Consider the following 22,576-nt stretch of genomic DNA (forward strand, 5'->3'; position numbering starts at 1 on the left):
AGGGAAAGGGGGCGTTGTTCTGTTTTCGGGTGTGTGTTTAGGGATAAAGGAGTGCATTTTCCAACCGAATTTCCAAATTTTAACTCATCAAACACTTGCTTAAAGCTTAACTCACTCAACTTAAATGCAAGGAGTTCAAAAACCTAACTCCCTAATAAAATTATTATGCGCCAATTCTTCTATATTTCCGTTTATGTGCTCCATTTTCAACTGGATATTTGCACACGGTATTAAGTGAAAACTTGATGACTTAGGTTCACACAATTTAACAATGTTATAAATCCAAAGTTTACAAATTTAACTATTCAAATTCAACAACGATTGGCTGGCTCGGGTGGCTTCGGCCTTCGGGACAATTGGTCATGTCCTGAGTTCGAACCCTCACATGAGCAAATTTTAGATCCATTGGAGTAGTGTTGGGAACTGATCTATGTCCTAACAATCGTTGGCAATATTTCTCTTGGTGTTATTCTTTCCTATTTAGTGAGGAAATGTTTCACACTGCTGGCCTTGCTGTCATTTGGTTTTCTCGAAATCGAGCAACATTTGAGCACAAGATAATTAAAACTCCTTTTGAGATCGTATTTTCAGTGCTCTTTTCTCATATATATTGGGCATGTCTTCACAAAGAGGGGGAAGCGAGTACACTGAGGACTGGAGTTGACATGATTCGCTCTAACACAATGAACGTGATGAGGATCTCCATGAGGTCGATTGAAGGGGGAGTGAAGATTGTGCGCTATGTTCTAGGTTCAACTAGTGTTGGAGGGTGTCTTCATTTCGCAGCATTGGATGTTGCTTGTCTGATGTGTTATGGGTTATGTTTAGAACCTGATTTCTTTTGCTGTTGGTCGTAATAGTGCTAGTTTTATTTTGGCGTTGCTCTAGGTTTTCTCCCCATAGTATTCGTTTGACATCGGGTGTTTACAGTGGTTTCCTAGTTGTGCATTGAACTCACTATACCTGCTCTAGATTTGGTTTGCACCGTGTTCCAACTCGATAGGATCCCCATTGGGGTTATACCGAAAGTTTTTTGGCATTCCTCTCTAATCCACAATGATCATGATTTGTCAGAAGACATGTGCCTTCCAATACTTGGTAGGATCACAATCAAACGCAAAGCACTTTTGAAGCACATGAAAAGTTCTCTCAACATGCTTTCTTGTTGACTCTTGACGTCCTACAAAGAGGGATCTCTTGCTGCCTTGAGGATGTTGGATTTGTATTACAATGTGGCTCATGAAGGATAGATGCCATTGCCAAGGTAGTACCTCATCGTGTACTCACGGCCATTAACAACATAGCTGCAAGCTGGAGCATCTTTGGCAACAAGGATGGTCTCGGAAAGACATTAAGGTCATTATGAGAGTTAGACTATCCAAAGTACGAGTGCTAAATAGATCCTCAGATGCAACTGCCTCTGGGATGATGTTTGGATCTTTGCATTGCCTTTTGTGCTAACATTTCCATCATGCAAGACAACTCTTCATGTCCAATACATGAAATTAATTGATCCAAGCATCCCATTGCCATCCTCGTTCTTCACCCAGACCCATAAGCCTCTTGGTGTCTTCATCATTGGGTGCCCTCAAGTATCTAATCTGTAGATCTCGATCACAGCTTGTGTGAATTTTCGAACCACCTCGAGGATTGTGTCTTCCCCAATGTGGAATTCATCAATAGCTTTGGCTGAGCACCCATTGACAAGCACTTGAAAAGCTGCAGAATATTTCATCAATGGACTTGCACAAATTTCTCTCGATGCATTCCTTCTCAATTAAAACCAAGGAAGATGACCCTCAATAGCTTTTGCAATGGTGTTCAAGAGACTTCGGTGCATCCAACATCTCCCTCGAAAATACTTCTCTGGATATGTTGCATCAGGCGCAAAGTAATCTCGGACAAGCTTGGCATGGGCTTCTGTCCTATCATGCTTGATACAAAAGCAACCAAGTTGAGGTCATAGTCTCGGTCTCTTGTGATCTTCCTTGACAATGGCACCTCAAAATCATCGTCATCTTATTCCTCCTACTCGGACAAAGATGCATCGAGAACATCTCTCTTAACCTCTTCATCTACGAATTGCAATACTGAAAGACGAATTTGACTGCAAACAGTAGAAAACAAAGATAAAAGTGAATAATTGTACCAAGGAGATTCGTCGAAAACTTGGCAGGCAGAGGAGGTGAGAGCCTCTACGGGCCGCAATGCAGCGATGTCAAGGCTGTAAGTGGATGGCGGGGCCGAGTGGATGGCCTACATGCGTCGAGGAGCTCGATTACCCTCGGAGTCGTGCTCGCCCTTCGCCGAGCAAGCCGGCCGCATCGGTGTGGTCATGACCCCGTCCCGTTTAGCTCAAGTGCGGACGCTCTACGCCATTGTGCTCCTCTGACGAATCCGTTTTCGACAAAACGAGGTTCCACGGTGGCCCTACTCATCCATAAGCTACATGCGGCATTTCTTGCTGCGGTGGCGATTGAAGCAAAGGAGGGGCGGAAGGTCGGGGGCCTACAGGGTGTCAATAGGCGTGCACAGGGGCCGACAGAGGCAACCCCGACGTGGAGGCGGCCGAGGAGGTGGAGCAGCGGCCGAAAAGGAATCTTTTGTTGAGACTTCGTTTCCGTTGCTCAAATTTGAGAATCGACGGACACTTCTCATTTTTAAAAGTTAAACCAAACGAGAGTCTGCTAGAGTTGGATTAACTCCTCAAAAGAGCATACTTTGAGACGTTAACCCTTCGAATAGTTCGGCTAGAGATGCCCAACACATTGCTCCACTGTTCACTACACGGAAAAAAAGAAAAGAAAAAATGACTTTAAACATTTAATTGACCAAGTTAAGACACTGCAATCACACTACACCATGTAGCTGCAATGAGCTTAAATCTCCTAGTGCATTTGTGTTTGGTGACAATGACGGATCTGTCAGTAACAACCGCTGGATTGGTCTGAGTAAATTGGTCAAACAAGCGACTTCTATACTTACTACTGTAGTATAATTAACTCTTTGGCTGAATCTGAAACAAGCAACTTCAATATATCAGTACACTAACATCTGAAATATGCTTGCATGCCAAAGCATTGCTGGCCGAGCTATCCAGTGACAAATAGCACCAGCACCGCAGGTGCTATCCAGCATTCATTAGCCAAAATCAGATAAGATCGACCAAAAAGACACAAACAGAAGTGGGACATAAGAAATTTGACATCAAAGTCTCCCAACCTGGTACGACATGGAACATAACCAAACGGAAACAGTGAAAAGATGAACAGAGACACAAGATGTACGCAAAGATCAGGCAGGCAGGCAAGATTGTTTCGACCCGCTTTCTTGGAAAGCATAAAGCAAATGCACCACAGGTACTGATTATTCGAAGCAAGTCACTGTGTCTTCATCATGCCAGTTGGCTAACTGTGTCTCGAAAATTAGATTACTGAGGGAAGTTGTCAAATTGAACGATTAACTGGTTGAACAGTGCATGCAACGTAGAGGGTTGATCTCCGTATGAAGCATTACAATATGGAAGAACCCGCAGCGACGAAGCCAATTCCTGCATCTCAGCAATCTAGGTACCTGTGAACAATCAATATCATTAGTCAAACCAATCTGTACTATTCATTAATGAAAAATAATTAAAAGTTATAGAAAATCTCAAATTTGTTTTAAAATAAAAATGGAAATTGTACCAATAAACTCCAAGGTTCGATCATCTCAGCATTATCCGGAAAAGAGAAAAAAGCCATAGAAACAGAGTATCGCAATAGGTAATTTGTAGTGTGGTAGCCACACTATCAACTACCTTCCATAGAGGCAAATCCTGAGCCATCTAGATAAGCAAATCATATGAAATATTCTTTATTTTAAAAAATAAAGACCAGTAGAGGAGGAGCCCTGCAGCTTTTTTAATTAAGAGAGAAGATGTGAGACCCACATTCAAACCCACAAAATTGACACCAGTATGGCCAAATAACGTCCACGGGGCTCGAACCTGCGCCGGCTCGAATGCACAGCAGCGCTCCAACCACTAGGCTAAGAGCCCGTCCACTAACAAATTGACTTATGTTATCATGGACATATCACGGGTTCATGGATTAGAAAACCAGATAATTCTGGTTTCTAACTCAAAGGCATATGTTTTAGAAATGTATGAGCTATCTGGTCACTAACAAATTGAATACAATCAAATTCATGCCATACAAGCCTCGAGCAAGGGATCATATATTATCTTATTAATTTATTTATAACTCCTTTGGTAGAAAATAGAAGTCATTTTTTATGCAGCACAACATCACAAAAACAACTCTCACCAGACCACTACTAATATTTCAAAATACATTGCATATTAGGTTTCGTTAGAAAAAGCCTTTGACCAATGGTTACACTATTAGTATATATTTATGCGACAAAAAATTATTGACCTTTGACTCATATTCCAAAGTACTTATATATGGTTATGATTTTGTATCACATAAGCTACAAACTACTAGAGTAAACGTTTGTGAAAGGCTTGTACTACCAAAATTTAATATGCAGTGTATTTTTAAACCAAGGGTGTATGTTAGTAAAAGTAAAAATTGTGATTCATGATACCGCACAGAACTAAACGGAGGGTGTCAAAATTGAAACATAGCTACATGTAGCTTAAACCAGACAAACTATACTAGTGTCCAATAGCGAATCACATATGCAAGTTACATTGACAACGAGGGGTGTGTACTACCTACCAACAGAAAAAACCGTACAGAAAATAATAATTGCAAGCAATTGGCCATCTGAGAAGCTAGAGGGAGAAGAACCTGCACTACCAGAAGCAACTGGGGGAGTAAGAGGTAGAAGAGTTCGTACAACCAGGAGGAGAGAAACTGAACACAAGGGAACTGGATGGAAGGAGGGCAAGCGAAAGGGCACATCCAGGCGGGAGAACATCAGTCAGCCATGAAAAGCTGGTGAAGTGAAAGCACGATGAAGGGAATAGAAAGCTGGTAAGGATAGGGATGAGGAAGCACGGCATGGATAAATTATCCAAGACGCAGCCAGCCATGAAAACATGATATGAGGTAGCCAGGTGGGTAACAACTGAGCCAAGTGTCATAGAGAGAATCTTGGAGTCCTCTCTTGCAATTTGGTAATTGACAAACGGTACTTAAAAGGAAATCAATTTGTTTTTCGAAAGAACATTTCAATATACCTCAACTTACATGCAGAAAATAAGCTTACCTGCTCAACCAGCACATCATAATAAGCATATCTAACAGACAATCACTTGTGGATTGCCCACAAGTTCAGCCCCATCATGTTCACCGCCAATGCCTATCCCTACAAGCATAATAAGTCAAACAATGAACCAACCAATGAAATTCCAACCGAAGGCCAAATAGACAGGAGAAAACACCAACAAGATATTTAGTTAAAACTGACATGTGTAATTTGAGAAAAAACAACTCAGCTTTGATACAACAATAGGAATATATAACAAAACCATAGTCATTGTGAAATTCAAAGAGCATCCCCACAAACAATGTATAGTGATTAATATCGTAAAAATGAAGAACATGCACACTCAGACTATTATAGCTAACAAAAAAGAGAAGTTGTCTAGAATTGTTTTTAAACTCATTCCCCAACATTTGAACAAAACGAAGCTCATACTAATAACTAATAGCAACAGAAGTGATAATGACTATTCAGATTTTGATTATCTTCAAACAAATTTAGCGTGAAAATTTGCCAATTTTGGTGTTTCTTGTCAGTTCATATGGATATTCATACACTAGATTGACTTGCTAGTTCATAACCATTACATAAAACGGCACCACACAAGTGTCAGGATCAGGACAGAACACTACAACACAACAGCACTATATATTGAAGAGGTCATCAAACATCAAAATAATCAATTAATATGTGGTACTATTTAACATTGTTAGGTTGGCATGAGAGGATGCGAATGGCATTCCTTCGGTGTAAAGGCATGCTATTACCTGCAGCATAGACACTTTCGAATGCATGATGATGTTGATCAAAAATGTTGTCAATCCTGCAAAGTTGCTTGGATTGCAATGACTCAAGCTGTACCATGATGACACCATCACCACCCGTCAGGAAGACCACATTATTTTCATCTGCAAACCCTAATATGAATAGGGGCGCAGTCTCGTCTGAATAAGGAGAAAGTAGCTTGTCCAGTTGAATGGTCCTTCCCATCCCCCATGATGCAACACCATCACAGTCGGTATTCCTCTTCCATAATTGTGCGGTGAGGCCTGACAGGGAGAGTAAACCTAGCCCACCACCCTCGGCCCGCGTAACAGTGAAGCTATTCTCCTCACCAACTGGCACTCGTATCACAGCCAAGCTCTGCCTCTCCAAATCAAACTCGAGAAGAGCACAGAAACACCCAGCAAGACGCCAGTACAAGGAATTCCCAACCAAAACGGCCGACAAGCCCGTACAATAAGCCGGGGCTGGAATTGGTGTTAAGATAAGATCACCCCATCCGCCGGTCTCTGACGAATAAACGCAGGCGAGCACTTGCAAATGCTGTTTGTCCCATATGGTGGCCTGTACCAGGACCACCTGGAAATGGTCCGCCTCGCCGGCAGCACGAAGCACTCCCCCATGAATCTGGTTTTTGATCCCGTCGAACCATGGGGGAAAGGCGATGCGGTGCTGGTCGCCGGTGACGGGGTCCCACACCAGGATTTGCCTCGGTAAATCGTGGGAGATGAGCACAAGGCCATGTTGGCAGCCGAGGAGCGAGAAGCCGTAGCTGTGGTCGAGCCGCAAGGAGAAGCGCCCGGCGGGGACACGGTCGGGGGGATCCATGGTAGGCTCGTAGGAGATGCCTCGGCTGTCATGGATGAAGTAACCGAGGAGGGGAGGGCTGTGGCGGTGGTGCTCGCGGAAGCGGTGGATGAAGCCGGGGTCGGAGACGAGAAGGCGCCAGCTCTTGCAGACGAGGGAGGTGCGGGGGAGGGTGGATGGCAGCGGGGGAAGGCGGAGGAGGATTTCGGAGAGTAGGTTTTCGTCCTCCAGCGGCGGCGCCGCCGACGACATCTCGCGCCGCTGTGCTTTTTTTAGGGTTTCTACTATGCGGCGAAATGCTGGGGTCGAAGCAGCCGCCAGAGCGTGAGAAGTGCAGCAGGTTAGCCTGCGAGTGTGACTGAAAAGCCCACTACCATGAGAGTGAAAGCCCACGACTACATCATCTCTCGGTGTGTGCGGCCCGGCAGGAAGTTTCAGCTAATCCTTTCGGCTTTGCCTAAGAAAACAGAAACAAAAGTTTCTAAAATAGACTAATCCTTTTGCTGCAACCCCTAAAATGGGGCCATCCTGCCTTCAAAAAATAAAATGAGGCTATCCTAAGCCTTTTGTAATGCATCTCGAAAGGAAATTTCTTTGGAAATAGTAGCAAGAAACTTGTCAAATAAAAAAAAGATACACTTGGAATTTCATTGTAGAAAAGAACTAGCGATCTTTTTTTTTTATTCTATATAGAAGCCATCACCCTTAACTTGTCAATCAAAACAATTGAAATGTGCTACACATTTCTTACTACCATTAACTGGGCAAAGGTTTTGCCTCGTTTTAAAGAAATAGTTCTTGAGCGATCAATATATAGTTATATATTAGTCCTTGTATATAATAGCAGAAGCTTCGCCATATGCATTTGAGCCCGATTTCTTGCCTTCGAAATCAGACATTCTTAGATATAGTCACTTCACTCTACCGAAAGTTTTTTCCCCTCATGACATCACTGCGATTTCGCATGTGCCGCGGCTAAGTCAACACATAAACAAGGTAGCTTTTCGAAGCTACCACGCTAAACATGAAGGCAACTTCCCAAGCCGTTGCCCCGATTTCACTAGCCGTTACCATCCGACAGAAGACCAAACCTCAAGCGATACCTCTCAGAGGAAGCGACGAGCATGCCAATGACGCCCACTCCAGCAAAGCCGAAATTTTGGTTTTCACCTGGAGAGCCATGACTCAAATGTCGAGCCCTATCACAGCTCCAGCCATGGCGAGGCATGGAACAGGCAACCAACGGCTAGGTTTTCGAGAAAAGATTAATTTGTGAGGGACTTTTCATCAGATGGCCTCTTTTTTAAGAGGCTTTTAGTAGAGAGGATTCTACAGTGCAAGATTCACTCTACTTCTTTTTCTAAACAAGAAGACTCATCCCCAGCACACTTAAGCACAGGGGTATATATACATCATATGTATTGTATGTTTCATTTCTTAGAGCATCTCCAACAGTCGCGCAACGTCCTGCGCACTAAAAGTCAGGATACAGCGCCGGGTGAGCCAGGTTTTGCGCGCGGCGGCGCGCTGGCTCCAGCGGCCGCCGCAAAATAAAGCGCGCCCGAGCCGCTCCAGCAAGCGCGCTATATTTTGTACATAGTTCTCAATTCTTCTCCTACAATACATAGTCATAGTACATAGTTCTACGATACAACTAAGCGTACATAGTTCTAGTCTTCTCCTACAATACATAGTCTCACATAGAACTACTACTCGTCATTCTCCGACTTGGACTCTGTCTTGGTGATGTCCTCCTCAAACGTTTGAGCATAGGCGTCAAAGAACCGATCATCATCCCAGGACGACGCATCTCCTAGCGCCATGTTGTATTTGTTAAGAATAAAGCGACGCCATTAGCGCTAAGAGTCGTCACGTCTGTCCAAAGCGCCGTACGGACGCGAACGTCCGTACGGGCGTCTTCTCGCGCCACAGGCGCCTATTGTAAACGGACGCCTCTCCGGAGGCGCCCCAAATCCTTGTATAAATAGGGCTTTGCCCAGAATCAATAAACACAAGTTTTCCATCAAATCTTTACACGTTATCAGCCACGCTAGCCTCAACCAACAGAGCACGAACAAGAAGAGACAAGAAGGTGAGATGGCAGGGATGAACCTGCATAGAATCGCCTCTGCCCTTGTTCGATTCATTGGACGGGAGATCCGTCGATCTGCCAGACGCCACAGTGCTGGTGTTCCTCGCCATTGGGGCCTAGGCAACGGCCGCCGTGGTCGCCGTGGTCGTCAGGATCACCCTGGCCCCGCCACCGCAGAGCAGGCAGAACCAAGCAACCCATCTGCCGCCGTCCACCACGCCTACCAGGCACCCCCCATGCCGGCCTTGTTGGAAATATGCCCTAGAGGCAATAATAAAATGGTTATTATTATATTTCCTTGTTCATGATAATTGTCTATTGTTTATGCTATAATTGTGTTATCCGGAAATCGTAATACATGTGTGAATACATAGACCACAACATGTCCCTAGTGAGCCTCTAGTTGACTAGCTCGTTGATCAACAGATAGTCATGGTTTCCTGACTATGGACATTGGATGTCATTGATAACGGGATCACATCATTAGGAGAATGATGTGATGGACAAGACCCAATCCTAAGCATAGCACAAGATCGTGTAGTTCGTTTGCTAGAGCTTTTCCAAATGTCAAGTATCATTTCCTTAGACCATGAGATTGTGCAACTCCCGGATACCATAGGAGTGCTTTGGGTGTGCCAAACGTCACAACGTAACTGGGTGGCTATAAAGGTGCACTATGGGTATCTCCGAAAGTGTCTGTTGGGTTGGCACGAATCGAGACTGGGATTTGTCACTCCGTATGACGGAGAGGTATCTCTGGGCCCACTCGGTAATGCATCATCATAATGAGCTCAATGTGACCAAGTGTTTGGTCACGGGATCATGCATTACGGTACGAGTAAAGTGACTTGCCGGTAACGAGATTGAACAAGGTATTGGGATACCGACGATCGAATCTCGGGCAAGTAACGTACCGATTGACAAAGGGAATTGTATACGGGATTGATTGAATCCTCGACATCGTGGTTCATCCGATGAGATCATCGTGGAACATGTGGGAGCCAACATGGGTATCCAGATCCCGCTGTTGGTTATTGACCGGATAGTCGTCTCGGTCATGTCTGCATGTCTCCCGAACCCGTAGGGTCTACACACTTAAGGTTCGGTGACGCTAGGGTTGTAGAGATATTAGTATGAGGAAATCCGAAAGTTGTTCGGAGTCCCAGATGAGATCCCGGACGTCACAGGAGTTCCGGAATGGTCCGGAGGTAAAGATTTATATATGGGAAGTCCTATTTTGGCCACCGAAAAATGTTCGGGATTTTTCGGTATTGTACCGGGAAGGTTCTAGAAGGTTCCGGAGTGGGGCCCACCTGCATGGGGGGACCCACATGAACTTGGGTAGTGGGGGCAAGGCCCCACACCCCTGGTCAAGGCGCACCAAGATCCCCCCTTAGAAGGAATAAGATCATATCCCGAAGGGATAAGATCAAGCATATCCCGAAGGGATAAGATCAAGATCCCTAAAAAGGGGGGATAACAATCGGTTGGGAAGGGAAATGGTGGGATTTCTTTCCCCCACCTTTGCCAACGCCCCAATGGACTTGGAGGGCAAGAAACCAGCCCCCTCCACCCCTATATATAGTGGGGAGGCGCATGGGAGACGTACCCCTGCCCCTGGCGCCTCCCTCTCCCTCCCGTGACACCTCTCCCTCTCGCTGAGCTTGGCGAAGCCCTGCCGAGATCCCCGCTGCTTCCACCACCACGCCGTCGTGCTGCTGGATCTCCATCAACCTCTCCCTCCCCCTTGCTGGATCAAGAAGGAGGAGACGTCTTCCCCAACCGTACGTGTGTTGAACGCGGAGGTGCCGTCCGTTCGGCGCTCGGTCATCGGTGATTTGGATCACGACGAGTACGACTCCATCAACCCCGTTCACTTGAACGCTTCCGCTCGCGATCTACAAGGGTATGTAGATGCACTCCTATCCCTCTCGTTGCTAGAAGACTCCATAGATTGTTCTTGGTGATGCGTAGAAAATTTTAATTTCTGCAACGATCCCCAACAGTGGCATCATGAGCTAGGTCTATGTGTAGTTTCTATGCACGAGTAGAACACAAACTTGTTGTGGGCGTAGATGTTGCCAACTTTCTTGCCACTACTAGTCTTATCTTGTTTCGGCGGCATCGTGGGATGAAGCGGCCCGGACCGACCTTACACGTACGCTTACGTGAGACAGGTTCCACCGACTGACATGCACTAGTTGCATAAGGTGGCTAGCGGGTGTCTGTCTCTCCCACTTTAGTCGGATCGGATTCGATGAAAAGGGTCCTTATGAAGGGTAAATAGAAATTGGCATATCACGTTGTGGTTTTACGTAGGTAAGAAACGTTCTTGCTAGAAACCTATAGAAGCCACGTAAAAACATGCAACAACAATTAGAGGACGTCTAACTTGTTTTTGCAGCATATGCCTTGTGATGTGATATGGCCAAAAGGATGTGATCAATGAAATATATGTGATGTATGAGATTGATCATGTTCTTGTAATAGGAATCACGACTTGCATGTCGATGAGTATGACAACCGGCAGGAGCCATAGGAGTTGTCTTTATTTTTGTATGACCTGCATGTCATTGAATAACGCCATGTAAATTACTTTACTTTATTGCTAAACACGTTAGCCATAGAAGTAGAAGTAATCGTTGGCGTGACAACTTCATGAAGACACGATGATGGAGATCATGATGATGGAGATCATGGTGTCATGCCGGTGACGAAGATGATCATGGCGCCCCGAAGATGGAGATCAAAGGAGCAATATGATACTGGCCATATCATGTCACTATTTGATTGCATGTGATGTTTATCATGTTTTACATCTTATTTGCTTAGAACGACGGTAGCTTAAATAAGATGATCCCTCGCAATAATTTCAAGAAAGTGTTCCCCCTAACTGTGCACCGTTGCGAAGGTTCGTTGTTTCGAAGCACCACGTGATGATCGGGTGTGATAGATTCTAACGTTCGAATACAACGGGTGTAAGCCAGATTTACACACGCAATACACTTAGGTTGACTTGACGAGCCTAGCATGTACAGACATGGCCTCGGAACACGGAAGACCGAAAGGTCGAGCATGAGTCGTATAGAAGATACGATCAACATGAAGAAGTTCACCGATGTTGACTAGTCCATCTCACGTGATGATCGGACACGGCCTAGTTGACTCGGATCATGTTTCACTTAGATGACTACAGGGATGTCTATCTGAGTGGGAGTTCATTGAATAATTTGATTAGATGAACTTAATTATCATGAACTTAGTCTAAAATCTTTACAATATGTCTTGTAGATCAAATGGCCCACGTTGCCCTCAACTTCAACGCGTTCCTAGAGAAAACCAAGCTGAAAGATGATGGCAGCAACTATACGGACTGGGTCCAGAACCTGAGGATCATCCTCATAGCTGCCAAGAAAGATTATGTCCTAGAAGCACCGCTAGGTGACGCACCCATCCTAGAGAACCAAGACGTTATGAACGCTTGGCAACAGCGTGCTGATGATTACTCCCTCGTTCAGTGCGGCATGCTTTACAGCTTAGAACCGGGGCTCCAAAAGCGTTTTGAGCAACACGGAGCATATGAGATGTTCGAAGAGCTGAAAATGGTTTTCCAAGCTCATGCCCGGGTCGAGAGATATGAAGTCTCCGACAAGTTCTTCAGTTGTAAGATGGAGGAAAATAGTTCTGTTAGTGAGCACATACTCAAAATGTCTGGGTTACACAACCGCTTGACTCAGCTGGGAGTTAATCTCCCGGATGACGCGGTCATTGACAGAATCCTTCAGTCGCTTCCACCGAGCTACAAGAGCTTTGTGATGAACTTCAATATGCAGGGGATGGAAAAGACCATTCCTGAGGTATATTCAATGCTGAAATCAGCGGAGGTGGAGATCAAAAAGGAACATCAAGTGTTGATGGTGAATAAAACCACTAAGTTCAAGAAAGGCAAGGGTAAGAAGAACTTCAAGAAGGACGACAAGGGAGTTGCCGCGCCCGGTAAGCCAGTTGCCGGGAAGAAGCCAAAGAATGGACCCAAGCCTGAGACTGAGTGCTTTTATTGCAAGGGAAGTGGTCACTGGAAGCGGAACTGCCCCAAGTACTTAGCGGACAAGAAGGCCGGCAACACCAAAGGTATATGTGATGTACCCCTGCCCTGGCGCCTCCCTCTCCCTCCCGTGACACCTCTCCCTCTCGCTGAGCTTGGCGAAGCCCTGCCGAGATCCCCGCTGCTTCCACCACCACGCCGTCGTGCTGCTGGATCTCCATCAACCTCTCCCTCCCCCTTGCTGGATCAAGAAGGAGGAGACGTCTTCCCCAACTGTACGTGTGTTGAACGCGGAGGTGTCGTCCATTCGGCGCTCGGTCATCGGTGATTTGGATCACGACGAGTACGACACCATCAACCCCGTACACTTGAACTCTTCCGCTCGCGATCTACAAGGGTATGTAGATGCACTCCTATCCCTCTCGTTGCTAGAAGACTCCATAGATTGTTCTTGGTGATGCGTAGAAAATTTTAATTTCTGCAACGATCCCCAACAGGCCTTCGTCGCTCCGCCAATGGACTGGGCTCCCGCCGAGGCTGCAGCCCCGTTCCTGGGCGAGGAGGAGTTCTTCGACGCCGCCCAGGTCCCGCCACCGCCGGGGATCTTCTTCGGCAATGGCATGGACGCAGGCGTGGCCTTCTGTCCGGTGCACGGATACGGCCCTTGCCCTGCCCGCGATTTCTGCCCCGTGCACGGGTACGGGCCGTGCCCTCCACCGCCGGCCACTCTACCACCGGAACCGGAGGTCATCGATGAGCCGCTTGCCTACCCAGACCTCCCAACGCCGACGCCCGCCGACGAAGACGAGGAGCACTTCGCCCCTCCAGGCTATGGCCATGTTCCCGCCATGATGGAGTGGGAGGTGACGCCGAACGAAGAGGAGGAGCAGTGGCTCAACTCCGTTGTGAAGCCGGAGCCAACCACACCAGCGGAGACCGACGAACCCTGCGCCACCATCCCCGACCTCAACACTGCCACTGGCGTGAAGATTGAGGAAGCGGCGTCGTCTTCCAAGGCCCCAGCATCTCCGCCGCCTCCGCCCCCGGCAAGCCCGCAAACGCCTCCACCGGCGGCTCGCCGGATCCTTCGCCGTTTCGCGGCGGCGCTGGAGCAGCACCGCCCCGGCCTCCGCTCCGGCTCCTGGGCCCCTGCAGGCCTCCACCTCCCCGGCTATGCTGCGGGGGGCCCGTCCTCCTCCTGAAGATCGGCGGCGGCCGGCGGGATCCCGTGGAGGTGGCGGTGGAATGGGGGGAATTGACCCCAACCGCCTCACCTCCCAGCCCCCCTTATCCGCTCGATGTCTCCATCAGCGGCGCTGCCATGGGCCTGGGCCGAAAGGCCTCGTGGGTTGTGGCCCATGTTGCAACGACCAGAAAAAAAACCAACGGGTTATAGGCTAGATTGCAGAAAAATCCTTATATTATCGGGATTTCGTGCATTAGTCCAACTACTAGTACTAATTTAGTGCTTGTCATGTTTTAGCCCCATAAATTTGGGAATTCGCAGATAGGTTCAACTACTAGTGCTGTAATTAAGTACTTGTCATGTTTTAGACCTTGTATCTCGATGTGATTATATATTGTACTCAATTAAATTGTGTATTGATGTTTAGACCATATTATTTCTATAAATCATTATATGTTCAATGTGTTTGCAATTTGCAATCCCTATAACATGTACAAATGGTACAATAATATTATTTTGCAATTGAAAATCATTTGTTAAAATCGACGGAATTGCAGCTATGGATGTTAAAATCAGTCTTTCATCCCGTGGAATTGCAGCTGCACTCATACCTCCTGCAGACCCTCCCCAAGAGGGAATTGCACAATTAACCGAACAACAACAATATGTTGCTTTATACATAATAAGGCACCATATCCATCTAGATCTGAAATCTGAATATTTGATGGAGGAATCTCCAAGCAATATGTGGCAATCACTTAAGACTAGATATGAACAGCAAAAGGCAGTTATACTTCCTGAAGCTAGTCATGAGTGGACCCATTTAAGACTCCAAGATTTCAAATCGATCGGAGCTTATAATCATGAGGTTCATAAAATTTGTTCAAAGTTGCAGTTTTGCGAGAAGGAGCCTACAGAAGCAGATAAGATAGAAAAGACTCTATCCACTATGCTCCCAGCTGACAGGATCCTACAACAACAATATCGTGCCCGCAATTATACAGTTTACTCTGAACTTATACATGTGCTCCTCTAGGCTGAGAAACACGATGAACTTCTGCTAAAGAATAGTAATCAACGCCCAGTTGGGGCCGCTCCTCTGCCTAAAGTACATGCAAATTTTCAGAAAAATACCAAGTTCAATGGTTCTTTCAAAGGCCAAAACAAGAACTTCAAGGGTAAGAGCAACCACAACAAGAAGAACAAGCCACAAAATTCAGACAAGGGGAAGGGCATAACAAAGAATAAGTTTGATAAAACTAAACTTTGCCAGAAATGTGGATGCTACAAGCATGTCACCAAAAAATGCCGCACCCCAAGACATCTGGTAAACCTCTACCTGCAATCCGTGGGACGTAACAGACCTGCCCAAGGAGCAAGATATCAAGCTCACTTCAATCTTCAACCTGATAACAACAAGGACGCTGGTTGCTCGCAAGATGTTCGAGGAGCACCAAGTAACAACAAGGAATTCCATATATCGCAGGACTCCATGGACACGGAGAATATGATGACCGAATACGCCGCCGACATGTTCGGGGACTTTGACTAGTCAATTGACTCCATTTAGATATTTTATTTGTTTACATCCATCAGATTGTTGTAATAAAAACATATTATTATTGTTATTGTCATCATTCTATATTGTAAAAACACAATATATATTGTATCAGCACTTTGATATCAATAAAATTTGTATGTATTCTATATATCCAATAAAGTGTTTTTCATTAAACTGAAAATTCCACATTTTTAATATATAGATTTCTACGGGAGTCAATCCAATGGAGGAAATGTGCCTTGTGGACAGTGGCACCACAAACTCTATACTTAGGGAAATAAAGTATTTCCAAACTCTTACAAAATTGAATGGAGATATTTTAACAATCGCTGGACGCGATGCGGTAATTGTTGGCAAAGGACGTGCCATATTTACCCTCCCTATGGGTACATAAATTGTAATTAAGGATGCTTTATTGTATCCCGATTCAACTCGTACCCTCATAGGTTATAGAGATATCCGCAAAAATGGTTTCCACATTGAAACTTATGAAGATAACAAAGAGGAATATCTCCTCTTTACCAAAGACAACGGATATGGCAAACATATATTTGAGAAAATTCCCTCTTTATCATCAGGATTGTACTACACGTACATAAAACCCGTAGAGCACGTTGCGTATAAGGTAATTTTTTAGAATGTAAATGCATTCCAAACTTGGCATGATCGCCTTGGTCATCCTGGTATAGGGATGATGAGGAAAATTATCTGCAATTCCAATGGTCATGACTTAAATGAAGCTAAATTCCCACAATCTTCAAATTTTATGTGCACTGCATGTGCTACTGGGAAACTCATTTTAAGACCCTCATATCTTAAAATTCAAGCAGAACCACTAAAATTCCTTGAACGAATTCAAGGTGATATTTGTGGTCCGATCCAACCATTGTCTGGACCTTTTAGGTATTTCATGGTTCTAATAGATGCATCTACACGATGGTCTCACGTGTGTTTACTATCTACATGAAACCATGCATTTGCCAAAATAATGAGACAAGTTATCAAATTGCAAGCTCATTATCCTGAGAATCGAATTAAATCAATTCGAATGGACAACGCTGTTGAATTCTCTTCACATGCTTTCAATGATTATTGCATGGCATTAGGCATTGAAGTTCAGCACTCTGTCCCATATGTCCACACTCAAAATGGATTGGCCGAATCTCTAATTAAGAGAATTAAGCTCATTGCACGACCGTTACTAATGAATTGCAATTTACCAACTTCTTGTTGGGGTCACGCAGTTTTACACGCTGCTAACTTAATCCAATTGCGACCAACTGCATATCACAGCACTTCCCCTCTGCAATTAGTACGTGGAAACCTACCAAATATTTCCCATCTGTGTAAATTCGGATGCGCCACATATGTGCCAATCTCACCACCGCAGCGTACATCCACGGGCCCACACAAAAAATTGGGGATCTATGTGGGGTACAAATCACCGTCGATAATCAAGTACCTTGAACCCCTCACGGGGGATCTGTTCACAGCCCGTCACGCTGATTGCATCTTCAATGAGGACCATTTCCCGGCATTAGGGGGAGACATCAAGTACCAAAAAGAATGCCCGGAAATCGATTGGAATGCCCAAGGCATTTCCTCCCCTGATCCACGTACTCAAGAAACTGAACTTCAAGTTCGGAAAATAATTAATTTGCAACACATTGCAAATAACCTGCCAGATTCATTTACTGACTATAAAGGTGTTACCAAATCCTACAATCCTGCTAAAAACGCGCCCGAAAGAGTGAAGGTACCAACAAAAACTACTCAACCCCCTGTTCAAAGGAAGAGGGGGAGAAGTACGACCACGGAACATGATTCAGCTCCTCACAAGCAACAAAGGAAACAGAGAAAGAAACTCCCTGAACCAGTAAATGTAAACCAACCTAGCGTTGATAATCATCAAATGGGTAATATACACCCAGTGGAAGAACAACCTCCACAACCCAGCTCAGTTGTGCACAAACTAACTGGGACATCGGAACACCCAGACTCAATCGTATTGGGAAATCATGAAGAGTCACTAAGGGTGCAGGAAATTTCTATCAACTATGTTGATTCTGGAGAATCATTTGACCGTAAGACTACCACTGTCGACATATATTTTGCTGAAAAGATTGCAGATACCCTTGATACGTCTCCAATGTATCTATAATTTATGAAGTATTCATGCTATTATATTATCCATCTTGGATGTTTATGGGCTTTATTTTACACTTTTATATTATTTTTGGGACTAACCTATTGACCCAGAGCCTAGTGCCAGTTCCTGTTTTTTTCCCTTGTTTCAGTGTTTCGAAGAAAAGGAATATCAAACGGAGTCGAAACGGAATGAAACCTTCTGGAGAAGTTATTTTTGGAAGGAAAGCAACCCGGGAGACTTGGAGTGCACGTCAGGAAAGCAACAAGGGAGGCACGAGGCAGGGGCGCGCCCACCCCCTGGGTGCGCCCTCCACCCTCGTGGGCCCCTCATGGCTCCCCTGACGTATTTCTTCCACCTATATATATCCATATACCCTAAAACGATCGGGGAACCGAATAGATCGGGAGTTCCGCCGCCGCAAGCCTCTGTAGCCACCAAAAACCAATTGGGACCCTGTTCCGGCACCCTGCCGAGGGGGGATCCCTCACCGGTGGCCACCTTCATCATCCCGGCGCTCTCCATGACAAGGAGGGAGTAGTTCACCCTCGGGGCTGAGGGTATGTACCAGTAGCTATGTGTTTGATCTCTCTCTCTCTCTCGTGTTCTTGAGATGATACGATCTTGATGTATCACGAGCTTTGCTATTATAGTTGGATCTTATGTTGCTTCTCCCCCTCTACTCTCTTGTAATGGATTGAGTTTTCCCTTCTTATCGGATTGAGTCTTTAATGATTTGAGAACACTTGATGTATGTCTTGCCGTGCGTATCTGTGGTGACAATGGGATATCACGTGATTCACTTGATGTATGTTTTGGTGATCAACTTGCGGGTTCCGCCCATGAACCTATGCATAGGGGTTGGCACACGTTTTCGTCTTGATTCTCCGGTAGAAACTTTGGGGCACTCTTTGAGGTTCTATGTGTTGGTTGAATAGATGAATCTGAGACTGTGTGATGCATATCGTATAATCATACCCACGGATACTTGAGGTGACATTGGAGTATCTAGGTGACATTAGGGTTTTGGTTGATTTGTGTCTTAAGGTGTTATTTTACTACGAACTCTAGGGCTGTTTGTGGCACTTATAGGAATAGCCCAATGGATTGATCGGAAAGAATAACTTTGAGGTGGTTTCGTACCCTACCATAATCTCTTCGTTTTTGTTCTCCGCTATTAGTGACTTTGGAGCGACTCTTTGTTGCATGTTGAGGGATAGTTATATGATCCAATTATGTTATTATTGTTGAGAGAACTTGCACTAGTGAAAGTATGAACCCTAGGCCTTGTTTCCTAGCATTGCAATACCGTTTGTGCTCACTTTTATCATTAGTTACCTTGCTGTTTTATATTTTCAGATTACAAAAACCTGTATCTACTATCCATATTGCACTTGTATCACCATCTCTTCGCCGAACTAGTGCACCTATACAATTTACCATTGTATTGGGTGTGTTGGGGACACAAGAGACTCTTTGTTATTTGGTTGCAGGGTTGTTTGAGAGAGACCATCTTCATTCTACGCCTCCCACGGATTGATAAACCTTAGGTCATCCACTTGAGGGAAATTTGCTACTGTCCTACAAACCTCTGCACTTGGAGGCCCAACAAACGTCTACAAGAAGAACGTTGTGTAGTAGACATCATGCTCTTTTCTGGCGCCGTTGCCGGGGAGGCTAGGTAAGCGGCACTCACACCCCGTCAACTAAGCTCTTTTCTGGTGCCGTTGCCGGGGAGGTGAGTGCTTGAAGGTATATCTTTAGATCTTGCAATCGAATCTTTTAGTTTCTTGTTTTATCACTAGTTTATTTTATAAAAGAAAACTACAAAAAATGGAATTAAGTCTGTCTCATACGCTTCATCTTTTTAATATATTTCGTGAGAATGATGGAAAGGAAAATTGTGCCAAAGTGTTAGAAGAAGAATGCATTAAAATGTTTGGCACTAAATATTTGAATGATGAGCATGATTGCAATGTTGTTAGTATGAACTCCTTGAATATCCATAGTACTAATGATGATTGCACTAGTCATGATGAAAATATCTCTTATAAGCATGTCGATTTTTGTGGAGTGTATTGGGTTTGCAAGTACATACCAAATAGGGAAGATAGATATTGCAAGAGGCATAAGCATTTAGAAACTAAATTGTTGGAAGAAAGGCTAGATGTTTGTGCTAAAAATTTAAATTTTCTTAGCCGTACTTGTGAACTTTGCAATGAACATGATCATTCCAGTACCCAATGCAAATTGTTTCATGATCATATCGTGTCCAAAAATTGTGATGACTTCATTTCCCTTGCACATTATAATGAACTTACTTTGCTCTTGGGTTATGAATAAATGAAACGTATAACTAAGGTTATTCCAGAATTTGCCCTTGATAGAGTTCTTCATTTTGATCTAGAGGAAATTTATATGTATTGCACGGTGAATTGCATTGAAAATCCTTTTATTGCCAACTACATAAAAAAGAAAACAAATAGAAGATGAAGAGAATACTAATGAAAGGGAAGAGACTTCCCAATATCCTCCTATTATTTCTTATGATGAATCAGGTAATGAGGAGGAGCCTTCTATTCAACCAATCTCATTAATAAGGAGCTCCAAAAAGAGGATTGAACCCACACATGATGTGGTGAAGAAGAAGAAAATAAAAAGGAAGAGAGATAAAAAGATATCTCTCCCAAATAAAGTTGCTCCTATTATTGTTGTGCCTCATGAAAATGAATCAAAAATAATTGTGGAAGATGATGCACTTGATGATGATCTCGTTATGCCTATTGCTTATTGTGATGATTATGATTGGGAAGATAATAATACTTCTTATGATCTTGAAAATCTTTTTGGCACTTGCTTGGAAGAATATGATAATTGCTATACTATTGGTGTTATCCATACTATTAATGATGAGAGTGATTATGCTTATGATATGAAAAGGCCCAAGCTTGGGGATGCTATGTTTGAAGAAGATGATGTTTTTGAGAATATATTTGCTGCAATTAATGTTTGTCCCAAGCTTGGGGATGCTACGTTTAATGAAGATGATATTTTTAGCCTCCAAGTTTTGATATGCAAATTTGTTATGATGATAGCATGCCTCCTACTTATGATGATTATTGTGATGAAACTTATGCTATAAAGAGTAGAGATGATTATATTTATAAAACTTGGCATGATTATGATTACCCTTTTTCTGAACATCACTCTTTTAATGTGGAAACAATTTATAGTATTCAAGTTTCTTATGATACTCCCACTATTCCGAATGAGAAGAATTTTGCTTATGTGGAGAGCAGTAAATTTTCTATGCTTGTAGATCATGAAAAGAATGCTTTAGATGCTGGTTATATTGTTGAATTCATTCATGATGCTACTGAAAATTATTACGAGGGAGGAATATATGCTTGTAGGAATTGCAATCATATCAAGTTTCCTCTCTATGTGCTTAAGGTTTTGAAGTTATGCTTGTTTTGCCTTCCTATGCTAGTTGATTATTGTTCCCATAAATTGTTTGATCACAAAATCCCTATTCATAGGAAGTGGGTTAGACTTAAATGTGCTAGTCATATTCTTCATGCAGCTCTCTTTATGTTTCAATTCTTATCTTTTATGTGAGCATCATTGAAATCATCATGCCTAGCTAGGGGCGTTAAACGATAGCGCTTGTTGGGAGGCAGCCCAATTTTATTTTAGTTTCTTGCTTTTTGATTCTCTTTAGTAATAAATAATACATCTAGCTTATGTTTAGATGTGGTTTTATGTTTTAATTAGTGTTTGTGCCAAGTAGAACCTTTGGGAAGACTTGGGTGAAGTCTTTATGATCATGCTGTATAAAACAGAAACTTTAGCGCTCACGAGATTAGCTAAAACTTTTTACTGGAGAGTGATATTTAGTTGATTCTTTTTGAAGATGATTACTATACAAATTCCTCAGGTCCACCAATTTATTTTAGAATTTTTGGAGTTCCAGATATTTGCGTTAGTTACAGATTACTACAGACTGTTCTGTTTTTGACAGATTCTGTTTTTCGTGTGTTGTTTGCCTATTTTGATGACTCTATGGCTAGTAAAATAGTTTATAAACCATAGAGAAGTTGGAATAAAGTAGGTTTAACACCAATATAAATAAAGAATGAGTTCATTACAGTACTTTGAATTTGTTTTTTGTTTTCTTTCGTTAATGGAGCTTTCGAGTTTTCTGTTAAGTTTTGTGTTGTGAAGTTTTCAAGTTTTGGGTAAAGATTCAATGGTGGAATAACGAGTGGCAAGAGCCTAAGCTTGGGGATGCCCAATGCACCCCAAGGTAATATTCTAGGATAACCAAGAGCCTAAGCTTGGGGATGCCCCGGAAGGCATCCCCTCTTTCGTCTTCGTTCATCGGTAACTTTACTTGGAGCTATATTTTTATTCACCACTTGATATGTGTTTTGCTTGGAGCGTCATTTTATTTTGCTAGTATTTGCTTGCTGTTATTTAGAATAATGTTTTGCATCTCTATTTTCAATAAAGATGTCAAGGATAGTCTTTACCATGCTTATTTTGCAAGTATACATATTGCTGTTTCAAAACAGAAAGTTTACCGCTGTTGCAAAAATTCCCTAGAAAAGTCAGAATGTGATAAAATGTTGAAACGTTTTGCATAATAAGGTCTGATAAATTCACTACAGTGGCAATTTTCTTTCATAATTTTTGGAGCTAGGGAAGTATGGATCTTGCTGCATTCTTTACAGACTGTACTG

General features: G+C 43.7%; 1 protein-coding gene across 1 annotated transcript; it reads right to left on the minus strand.

Moving 5' to 3' along the window:
• Positions 1 to 3,279: 3,279 nt before the first annotated feature.
• On the minus strand, positions 3,280 to 7,152 carry LOC123143307 (F-box protein At5g03970). Its single transcript, XM_044562171.1, has 3 exons — positions 5,982 to 7,152; positions 5,218 to 5,316; positions 3,280 to 3,573 (listed from the first exon to the last, which is right to left on the minus strand). The coding sequence occupies exons 1-2, from the start codon at positions 7,054 to 7,056 to the stop codon at positions 5,249 to 5,251; spliced, it is 1,143 nt and encodes a 380-aa protein (XP_044418106.1). The 5' UTR covers positions 7,057 to 7,152; the 3' UTR covers positions 3,280 to 3,573; positions 5,218 to 5,248.
• Positions 7,153 to 22,576: the final 15,424 nt, after the last annotated feature.

Source organism: Triticum aestivum, chromosome 6D (assembly GCF_018294505.1).
Source record: "Triticum aestivum cultivar Chinese Spring chromosome 6D, IWGSC CS RefSeq v2.1, whole genome shotgun sequence".
NCBI classification, from domain to species: domain Eukaryota; kingdom Viridiplantae; phylum Streptophyta; class Magnoliopsida; order Poales; family Poaceae; genus Triticum; species Triticum aestivum.